Source organism: Thamnophis sirtalis, unplaced genomic scaffold, assembly GCF_051295495.1.
Source record: "Thamnophis sirtalis isolate CommonGarterSnake01/CBP01778 unplaced genomic scaffold, rThaSir2_p1.2 scaffold_6, whole genome shotgun sequence".
NCBI lineage: Eukaryota > Metazoa > Chordata > Lepidosauria > Squamata > Natricidae > Thamnophis > Thamnophis sirtalis.
In genome coordinates, this window is record NW_028261386.1 from 19243809 (window position 1) to 19254429 (window position 10621).

Consider the following 10621-nt stretch of genomic DNA (forward strand, 5'->3'; position numbering starts at 1 on the left):
CATGCAATTTCACCTAGATCTTTGGGTCAGTCACTCTCTCAGCCCAACCCACCTCACAAGAGTATTAGATATGTTTTCTGCCTCTGCCTCCTCCTCCTCCTCCTCCTCCTCCTCCTCCTCCTCCTCCTCCTCCTCCTCCTCCTCCTCCTCCTCCTTCTTCTTCTTCTTCTTCTTCTTCTTCTTCTTCTTCTTCCATATCCGTCATCGGACGTTGCCAATCATGTTGGCGATCCTATTTTTATCAACACCTGCATGAAAAAGTGCTTTTGAGTTTTGTCCAAACCAGTCCCTTAGATTTTGAAGCCATGATGTTCTTCTTCTCCCTGGACCTCGTTTGCCTTCGATCTTTCATTGGAGGATTAAGTGAAGTATGCTGTATTTTTCCAGGTGTCTCATCGTATCTCCAAAATATTATATCTTTCACTTTTTATGGTTTTGATGATCTCCCTTGGCTTTCCCAGGCAGTTTATCACCTCCTCATTTCTGATTTTGTCAACCCAACCTATACGCAAAAGCCACCTGTAAATCCACATTTCAAATGCTTCTCATTTTCTGCCTTAAGTTGTTTATAAAAATAATAAAGGTGGGATTTAAAAAATGTCTTAAGTTTTAAGGGCACAATGATACACAGCACATGTTCACAACCTGGGCTTCTCCCAAAGCTTGGTATGACCCTGATAACTCCTCCCCAAATTGCCAATGATTCATACTTTGACAAGAAAAATCAGTAGACATGTGCAGAGCAAACATCTTTTTAATTAAGCTTAAATTTTATCTGAGCTAGCTTTTGTCCTGGTCTCTTTTTGAACTGACCTAGGAAGAAGGAGGACAAAAGCCTTGTCCCATCATGTTTTTCACATAATGGGACCACTCCATCAAAGCCGAACCACGATCAAGATGCTCTGTTCAATTTGGTCCATCCAATGACTTGACTGCAGCAACCTGAGTTATGTTCTAGTGCTCAAACCCTTTCTTTGTTTGTGGCACATATTTGCATGCATGAATGGGCAAAGTCACACTTGGAACAGATCAGATAAACACCCAGCAACACCATCCATTAAAAATGTTAAACTCAGTTACTTTGGAAGTTGGTTTGGTTTTGTGACTCGGTGGTTTGTTCAAATGTAGAAAATGGGAGACTTCAATACCCAGCTTAAGCATGTTGTGTAAATAATCCTAAATAGCCTCAATCATCTTCTCCCAAACTGTTCACACAACATGCTAACACAATGGCTGGATCTCCATAAAATACTGAACTACAAATTACATTTTAACCTAGCACAAATCAAACCATAACTTCAAAGCAACAGTTATGCCTTGGATTTACAATCCTTCCATATTTTCCCACCCCTTTTTATTCTTTGTAACCAGAAAATAAAGCATTTAAGAGGAAAAAAAGCAAAACTCTCTCAGCCCAACCCACCTCACAGGATTGCTGCTGTGGCAAAATTAGGAGGAGGAAGGAGCATTACATAGGTTCTCACCTTAAATTACTATAAAATTAATACAGGTGGGATTAAAGTGGTGAGCCAGTTTGGGCGCCAGATTAGAAAGCAGAAGACCAAATCCCATTTTAGCAATAAAAGCCAACTGGGTGACCTTAACCAATCACTCAATTCATCACACAGTGTTGGTGCGGTGGTGGTGAAAATAGGAGGGAGGTATGTTGGATGTGTTCGCTGCCTTCGGTTATTTATTAAAATAATAAATGTGGGGTTCAAATAAGTAAATAAATTAAAAAAAACAAATATTAAGAGAAGCAATTAAAAAACTCAGTTTCAGAATGCATTCTAATCTGTAGAGTTGGACCTTTCAAAAGCAGAGTTGAGAAATCAAAATGCAAAGCAAGTTGCCCTGACCCACACCCATGGACACAGCCACAATGCCACCTTTAGCATCCAGTTCTCTAATCCCAATGAGCTGGTTTTCATGCAGAAATGTCTCCCATTGTAGCATCTATGAATTCAAAGGAAGCTTCTCTAAAACCTGTTCAAAGGGAGACTATGATGCACCTGTAAGAACAGGGTTTCTGTTGCCCTCGAGCACCACTAAGTATCTCTTTCATTCCTTCTCTTCTGGGCTGCTAAAAAAAAGTATCTGATGGCTTCTTAGCTTGAAAACAAATTTTGCTCTCTCATTGAAGCCAGAATACTGTATACAATATAGTGAAAAACTGAAATCCAGAGATTTTTATTTTATTTTATTCAATCACTATGGTTGCCCATAGGGGACACGGTGGCTTAGTGGCTAAGACACTGAACTGTCAATCAGAAAAGTCGGCAATTTGGCGGTTCTAATCCCTAACGCCCATGTAATGGAATGAGCTCCTGTTACTTGTCCCAGCTTCTGCCAACCTAGCAGTTCAAAAGTAAAAAATGCAAGTAAAAAAAAAAGGAACCACCTTTGATGGGAAGGTAACAGTGCTCCGTGTACCTTTGGCATTTAGTCATGCAGGCCACATGACCACAGAGATGTCTTTGGACAGTGCTGGCTCTTTGGCTTTGAAACAGAGATGAGCATCGCTCCCTAGAGTTGGGAACGACTAGCACATACGTGCAAGGAAAACCTTTACCTTTATGACTGCCCATATATCTAAAGGTAGTTAACAACATTAAAAATGGCAAAAAAAATCCAGAAACACTCCCCACACACACACACACACACACACACACACACACACACACACAAACAATAAGAGACTCCATAGCACAGGATCAAAATTCACATAAACATGAACATCACTGGCTCACACAATATCAAGAGCTTTTAAAGGTCAGCCAGCTCAGGGCCATACAGATTTTGGGGGTGAAGGTGGAGATGTTGCTCCACAGGGCACGAACAGTGACCCAAAGGGCCAGCTTCCCAGGTCTGGCCAGCTCAACTCTCTGCCGGCTTCCCGTATATGTGTGAGAGATGGGTGGGGTATCAGCTTGATCAATTGGTAAGCACCATGCAACATGTTACTTGATCTAAAATGTGCAATACTAGATGTTGAAGGAATCATGAATGATAACACAGATCAGAAAGTCCCTATTTCAGGAATCTAAAGTAAAATTCTCCCTTATTTATCCCACATTTTTCATTGTGCTAGATTTCTAAAACTAAAGATGTTAGGGACTGAAATCCTATCAGGAAATTATACCCAACTATATACCCTCAGTATGCAACCACTTTCTAGAAGACCAAGGAAGCATTCTCAGCAATTAAAAATAATGCCTTGATTTATAGAACAGCATGGAGCTAAATTAAAATCAAGGGATAAGGGGCTCATTAAAAACCAGGGTGCTTTGATCCAATGCAGGGATCACTCAAGGGCCCCGCCTCTTTTGTGTGTCACCATTGTAATTGCAAGGAATCTAGACTATTCCCCCCCCCCCCCCCCATTAAACAGCATCCAATGCAGTAAGCTTCTCGGGAACATAAAAATAGCTTTTGCTCTCCTCATAACAGTCAAAATCACATAAATAGCATAACAAGTTGCATTTTGGGGTGGATCCAGATCATTGTTTTTACAAAAGGGTTGGAGCTAAATTCAAGATGTTTCTGCTTAGAAAGTTCTTCCTGTAACTGAGACCCTGAAGTAGAGCCACTCCCAAAAGTAGGCAGTATAAGCACAGATGTGTGCAAAATGTTTTAGATCCATTGGGTTTGTTGAGTTTTGCTTTGTGGTTTCTGATTCAGAAGAGGGGGGGGGGATAAGCAGGAGATCTGATTTAGGACTCTGAAATTCACCCTTCTTTCTCCCAGTCACCTTAAAGCAAACATAGCTCTCACTCCCATCCACTAATAAGTGGGATAACATAATGACTAAGGAGAAGCCCTGATTTCATCTAGCCATTCTTCACCAAGCTTTGATGCACCTAGATACCTTGTGTAATAGTAACAACAGCTTACTAAAGGGTATTTGGAAACAACTGAGATAATAAAAAAAACACTTTTGAAGGTAGATTTGCATATATACCTTACAAAATTTTACTAGTCCTTACAACATACAGATATATTCAAATGCTACATATCAAATGAGGTTTTGCATTTATATCCTCCCTTTCTTCCAGGAGTCTCAGTGGAATACATAGCATATTTTCTGCCTATTTTTCTCCAGAACAACAATCCTGTGAGGTAGGTTGGGCTGAGGCACCCTCCCACACCTTCATTTCAGCATGTAGAAGATAGCAGTAGATGGAAACAGCCCTATCCGTTTTACTAATCTCATTCACTTGAAATGGATCCTTCATAGGTGTTTCTGGTTAGTCTGCTGGTGGAGCAGATAAAAGCAAAATATGACTAGCACAGAAGAATATAAGAGGAACTTGGTTGCATCCGATCAAAATGATTATTTCTTCATCTAATCCAGCTACTCATTTCTCAATAGCTGAGTCTGCACAAATTAGATTAAAATCGGAGAGGGGGGCTTATAGATTGGGGTTCAGCATGTTGAATGAATTAAATTCATTATATTAAACTGTAATGTGATGTAATGTGATGTATTGGGTAGCGCAGAGAAAATACAGAAAAAAATGGCATGTTGTTAATCTGGCTTTTGGGTTTAGCATGCTGAATAATACTAGCAGTTCAAAGCAAACTGCCCTGACTGTTCACATGCTAACCAGTCATATGTTCGACATTTTCCTAATTGACATTTAAAACCCTAAACAGTTTAAGAACCCACTATTAAGAGGGAGAATCTATCCCAGTATATGCAAGCCTAAAAATTAAGACCTTTAGGGTGGTTCCCCCTTGGCACCTCAAGGTTAGAAAAAGTGGGGGCAGAGAAAAGGACCTCTTCTGTTGTGCAACCCCAGAACAAACGCCACTTCTTGGAGACCAGGCTACATATCTATGACAAATAAAGACTTTTCACTCCATCATTTGGAACTTAATAACCTCAGTCTGGTAAATGCCCTGTTGATTCTTGTCAACACCTCTGCCTCTTGATTATGTTAGTAAGGTCATTGCTGTGTTTTACCGCACTTATTTTATGGATTGCATCCTACCCCATCCAAAGGACAATGTGCTAGCTATAAATATTTATACATAAAATAATAAGCCCAACCAGGTGTAGCCCCTGGATGCTTGCAAAGAGTCTTACCAGCAAAGCATCAAGCTCAGATTCTCCTTCCTACTGCTGCTTTCCCATCCATTAAGTACATCGTTTCTGAACGAGTCAACTGCATGTAGCCATAATAGTTAATGGGCACTGCTGCATCTTTGCCATGCTTTAGCTTCTCCAGAAAATAAAGGGGCTTCTTCTAGCCTTGGAAGGTCCTTCCTATGTGGTTTTTAAATGGCAAGGGTGCTGCAGCTGGTGTGCCATGTGGGAAATATGGTTCCTCCTTAATGTCTGCCTAGAAGATTTGCCACCTCCTTCCTTGCAGCCATGGATTTGTAACAAGAAGACACCCCACTGCCCATGAAAAAGAAGATGGTTATCATTTTGCATTGGTTACCAAGGGCAGAAAATCCAGACTAAACCTAGGAGCAACCTAGGAGGAGCTACACAGGACCAGACGAAAAGGTCCATCTACTCCATCCTCACCATTCCGTTTCCAGCAGCAACCAACAGCAATCCTTCACCTCCTACTCCTAGTAAGATCCAAAGGCTTCCAGGTCCTATTTTTGGCTTCAGCACTTGCAATTAAAATAAATTACCTTGAGAGACAGAGAGGCAATCAGTGAACCAATCCCCTCCATACGCTCTAAAAAATAATAACGAACTTTTGCATCTCATACATCGCAAAAGATGCTCTAAATTACCTGCCACCATCACCCGATAACGTAGTAAGGCATTTCCCAGCTATCAGCCGGAGCCGGGACTATCTTGCCCAGATAAGGCAGGAAGGCAGGAAAACTCCGCAGGCAGAAACAAACCTACCGCTTCCTATCTGAAGACCAAACCAAGCGCTTCTGAAATGTCACAAGTCTGGCATCCTCCTACACTTTCAGGGATAGACTGCCTTTGAACATGGAAGATCTTCCTCGGGACATCGCACACCAACCGTTGCTTTCCCGTGACGGAGCCCCCACAAGCACTAGACGACCCACCTCCTTACCTGCACCGGTGCCTCCCCCGGACAGCCTTCTAACCCTTCGGCACGATACACCTCTTCCGTGGTGCCGGGCATTTGCTCCGAGCACGGAGAGCTTCCCCGAGATGGGACTTCCAACTCCAGGGCTGTCTGGGTCCCTTCGGCTCCGCCAGGGCTCCCAGCACTTTCCGGCATAGCTGCTCCCACCGAGATGTGCCCTCCGCGCTCAGCCGCGCCGTCGCCGGGCTTGCTCCGCGCCCAATCCTGGAGGAGCTGCGCATTGGGCTTCCCCCAGCCCTGCCTCTTCTTCATCTCTCGGCGCGGAGCAGCGGGGGCGACGTTCCCTTCGGACTCGGCTTGGAAGAGGAGGAGGAGGAGGAGGAGGAGGCGGGAGCAGCGGTTACCGCAGCGAGACCGGAGGCGGGCTTGGGGGCGCGCGGGCTGACGCTGCCACGGGACTCGGGGACCCGCGCTGGCATCCCAGCGCCCCAGCCCAGGCAGCGTTTGGAGGGGAAAGAGCGGAGCTGCCGCAGCGGCTTCCCCGCCGGAGTGGAAGGACCTGGCGGCGGCTCCTCGGCGAGAGGGGCTCGGCTCGCGCGTCCTTCGCCTGCTGAGCTGTCAATGGTTTGGCAGCAGCAGGAGGAGGAGGAGGAGCCGGCGGCGGCAGCGTCCCTCGCGTTCCGCTATATACAAAAGGTCCAGGGCTCCAGCCCGCTTATGCCCTCGCTGGTGGCGGCTCCTCGGCATCCAGGCGCCTTTTGCCGGCACACTTTCGCTCCTTGAGCTCCGGGCAGCCGCCTCCTCCTCGTTCTCCTGTGTGCTGCTGTCTTGCTACGGAGGTTTCGTCCGGCCGGACGGCTGCCTCATACTCAGTCGCACCCCCCTCCCCCTCCGGGGACCGGCTTCGGGACCAACCGGGCGCCTTGGCTCCCCAACCGGCTGGAGAGAAATTTCCTCAGCGCTTGGAAACGAGAAGCCGCCGCCGAGCCAGGAGCGCCCGGCCCGGGTTCTTGCGAGCCCTCCAATAAGAAGTGGCTCAGGCGGTTTCCATGGAAATAGTGGCGGAATGGGGGGCGCGCGCGCGGGTTGGTTATTGATTCGAGGTTCCGGGACTGCATCAAAGCGCCGCCGCCGGCCGAGGAGGGAACCTTGGGGGGGGGGGGGACGAAAGCGGGAGGCTTTGACCCAAAGCGGCCCTCCTCTCCCATCTCAGGGTGGCGGAAAGCCCTTTGCGACTCAGGCCACGGTCCCTTGGCTGGGCTCTGTCTTGTCCCTCGTTACACCGGTCTTGTCTTTGGTCTTGGCCTAAAGGGAAGTGAAGAGCCGCTTTGCACCACAAAGTAGCTTCTGTCTGTCTGTCTGTCTGTCTGTCTATCTATCTATCTATCTATCTATCTATCTATCTATCTATCTATCTATCTATCTATCTATCTATCTATCTATCTATCTATCTATCTAGGTTTGTCAAGCTTGTATGAGAAAACAAGTATAGATATGAATATAATATATAAGTATAAGCAGGGATACATATATACATAAGAAATGAGTACAAATAAATGGGAACAATAGGACAGGGACAGTGTGCTTGCAGGCCTCTTACAGCCCTCTTAGGAAGGGGATGAGGTCCACAATAGACAGTTTAGGGTTAACATTTTGGGGGTTTGAGGATGTAGCAACAGAGTTGGGTAGTGCATTCCAGGCATTGATCGATCTATCTCTCTCTCTCTCTCTCTCTCTCTCTCTCTCTCTCTCTCTCTCTCTCTCTCTCTCTCTCTCTCTCTCTCTCTCTCTCTCTCTCTCTCTCTCTCCATGTACATACATACATACACATACACATATACATTACTTGGAGAAAACAGTCTAATTAGTTGGAGAAAGGCTAGGATGGGCATGAGCTTCTGGGCAAATCATGAGCTTAATGTTGTAAGCAATCCAGAGGGTGGCAAACAAATTTAATAATTATTTGACCCAAGTGTAACCAGATGATTATAAGGCATTATAAGGCATATATTTTCAGGATTCTGGATACTGGCTCAGGCAGTTGGCTGCCCTTGACAATGGGATGTTATGAAAATCTCCCCCCCTCTCCCTTCCTTCCTCCCTCCTCCCTACCTCCCTCCCCACCCCTCTCTCTCCCCCTCTCCCTCTCTCTCTCTCTGTCTCTCTCTCTCTCTCACACACACACACACATATAACCACAAACCACAAAAGGACAGTTTAATCCTACAACCAAAATAAGCTGCCATACCTTAAGGTTCTTAAGGCCAGTCTCTGTTGTTGTGAGGAAAACAATAGAGGATTGTGTGCATTGTCTTGATCAATATAAACTTCAGGGTATATATCTAATAAATAAAATTGAAATACACTGCAAATCCATTGTGGACAATATTGTTGACTGTTGGCAGCTTTCAAGAGGGTGTCTCCCATCCCCTACAATATGGTTGTGTTTTGTTTGTTTAATTGTTCTCTTTTTATTGGAGGCTTGAGAATTTGAACCATGGGATTTCTCCTATGAACAGTCCCTTTCTAAACCGAGCATTCATGTCACTGCTCAGCATTCATCTTTCCCAATCTGTTGTCAGGTTTGGTTAAATGGTTAAGGCACCAGGCTAGAAATTAGGAGACTGAGTTCTAGTCATGCCTTAGATATGAAAACTGGTTGGGTGACTTTGGGCCAGTAACTCTGTCTCACCCACAATGATGTCAGACTTGGGTGAAAACCCCTTCAGTTAATTCCTGTTGCAACCAATGGATCCATATTCAGTTGATTAAAAAAAAAAACCTTTTAAAAGCAAACCCTGCACTTACAAGAAAATGCTAGGAAAGAAAAAAAATACTGGTGTCCTTCAGTTGGGTTCAACTAAAAAGGTAAAGGTAAAAGTTCCCCTCGCACATATGTGCTAGTCATTCCCAACTCTAGGGGGTGGTGCTCATCTTCATGCTAGGTTGGCAGAAGCTTAAACAAGTAACGGGAGCTCACTCCGTTACGCGATGCTAAGAATTCAAACTGCCAAACTGTCGAGACCTTTTGATCAACAAGTTCAGTGTCTTAGCCACTGAGCCACTACGTCCCTTTTGGGTTCAGCTACAACAGTCCAAATCTGATGCCAATTTGATTCTCATATGCTAAACCATAATGGGGTTTTGATTTAGTTTAATGGGTTCTTTGTAAGTTATTTACCATGGTTAATAAACAGTAACTTAACTGACCATGTATTACAATGTGCAAATCTAACCATTTGTTACTCAAGTAAACCATGACACCATGTGATGTACAAACAGCCAGTAGTGATTGATCAATAAACTGGAAAGTGGCTATCTCTTAAACGTGTGTGAATTCAGCCACTAGATCTGAAATTGAACTTTATATTCCCAGTATGACTGTATCATAATGTATGCTGTGAAAGTTGGACCATAAGAAAGGCTGAGCACCAAAGAATTGAGCCCTTTGAACTATTGTGCTGGAGAAGACTCCTGCGAGTCCCTCGGACTGCAAAGCAATCAAACCGGTCACTCCTAGAGGAGATCAACCCTGACTGCTCTTTAGAAGGCCAGACCCTGAAGATGAACTCAAATACTTTGGCCACCTAATGAGAAGGAAGGACTCACTGGAGAAGAGGCTAATGCTGGGAAATATTGAGGGCAAAAGAAGAAGGGGACGACAGAGAATGAGGTGGCTGGATGGAATCACCGAAGCAGTAGGCGTGAGCTTAAATGGACTTCAGAGGATGGTAGAGGACAGGAAGGCCTGGAGGAACATTGCCCATGGAGTCAGAACTCACGGAGACCAGTTCGCAACTAAAACAACAAATATTCATATATATGAATACAATTATTATCTTGGTATGTGATATGAACCAGGCCATTGTCATAAGACATATATAGTTTTGGCATAAAACACAGCAATTATATTTTGACAGCCCAAGTTTAATGTTTAGGATGTACCCAGCCCTTGAGAATGAAAGAATTTTCATAGTCATTTGGGGAAAATTCGTGAGCATTTCATGTTATGTGTCTTAACTACAGGAAATCCCAGGCAGAAGCATAGCACCTTAAAGATTCACACATATATCACCTATAATAGTTCATGGATCACAATCCATCAGGTATATGGGTTATACTGAAAGAGAGAGATAACTGGACCACTCTTGACCCATAGTGTCATTGCTTCAGAGATATTTCTTTATCAGATTCCTCAATGCTTTCAACAATGGCAGAGTTTCCAAAGCACTGGTATACTTTCAGAGATGTGGCTCCTTGAAAATAAGCCATGTTGACATGTATAGCACAGTGAAACATCAGCAAAGGAAATGTTTTATGGCATCCTGTATTCTGTCATAAACAGTTTTATGATAATTTTCATGTCATAAAATGTTTTATAAAATTTGCCAAATTTCAATTCTACAGGAATTATGGGCCCCAGATTTTGGATGCATTCTGCAAGGTAGCCCATTTGAGTACCTTGGTTCAAACTGTTGCCCTAGGATTCACTGTTTCATCCGGTTGCACCTGTAACTCACAGCTGCACCTGTAAATCATAGTTAGAGGTAGTGGGAACACAATAGTAGTATGTAGAAATATGGACATACAAAGGT

General features: G+C 44.2%; 1 protein-coding gene across 3 annotated transcripts in view; it reads right to left on the minus strand.

The window, feature by feature from the left end:
* Window positions 1-6224, minus strand: part of TSPOAP1 (TSPO associated protein 1) — a 76605-nt gene extending 70381 nt beyond the window's left edge. For all 3 annotated transcript variants that reach the window (XM_087717316.1, XM_087717315.1, XM_087717314.1), the window contains exon 1: window positions 6051-6224. In XM_087717316.1, the coding sequence (XP_087573442.1) occupies window positions 6051-6221 (171 nt within the window). In that variant the 5' untranslated portion in view covers window positions 6222-6224. The remainder of the gene's footprint in view (window positions 1-6050) is intronic.
* Window positions 6225-10621: the final 4397 nt, after the last annotated feature.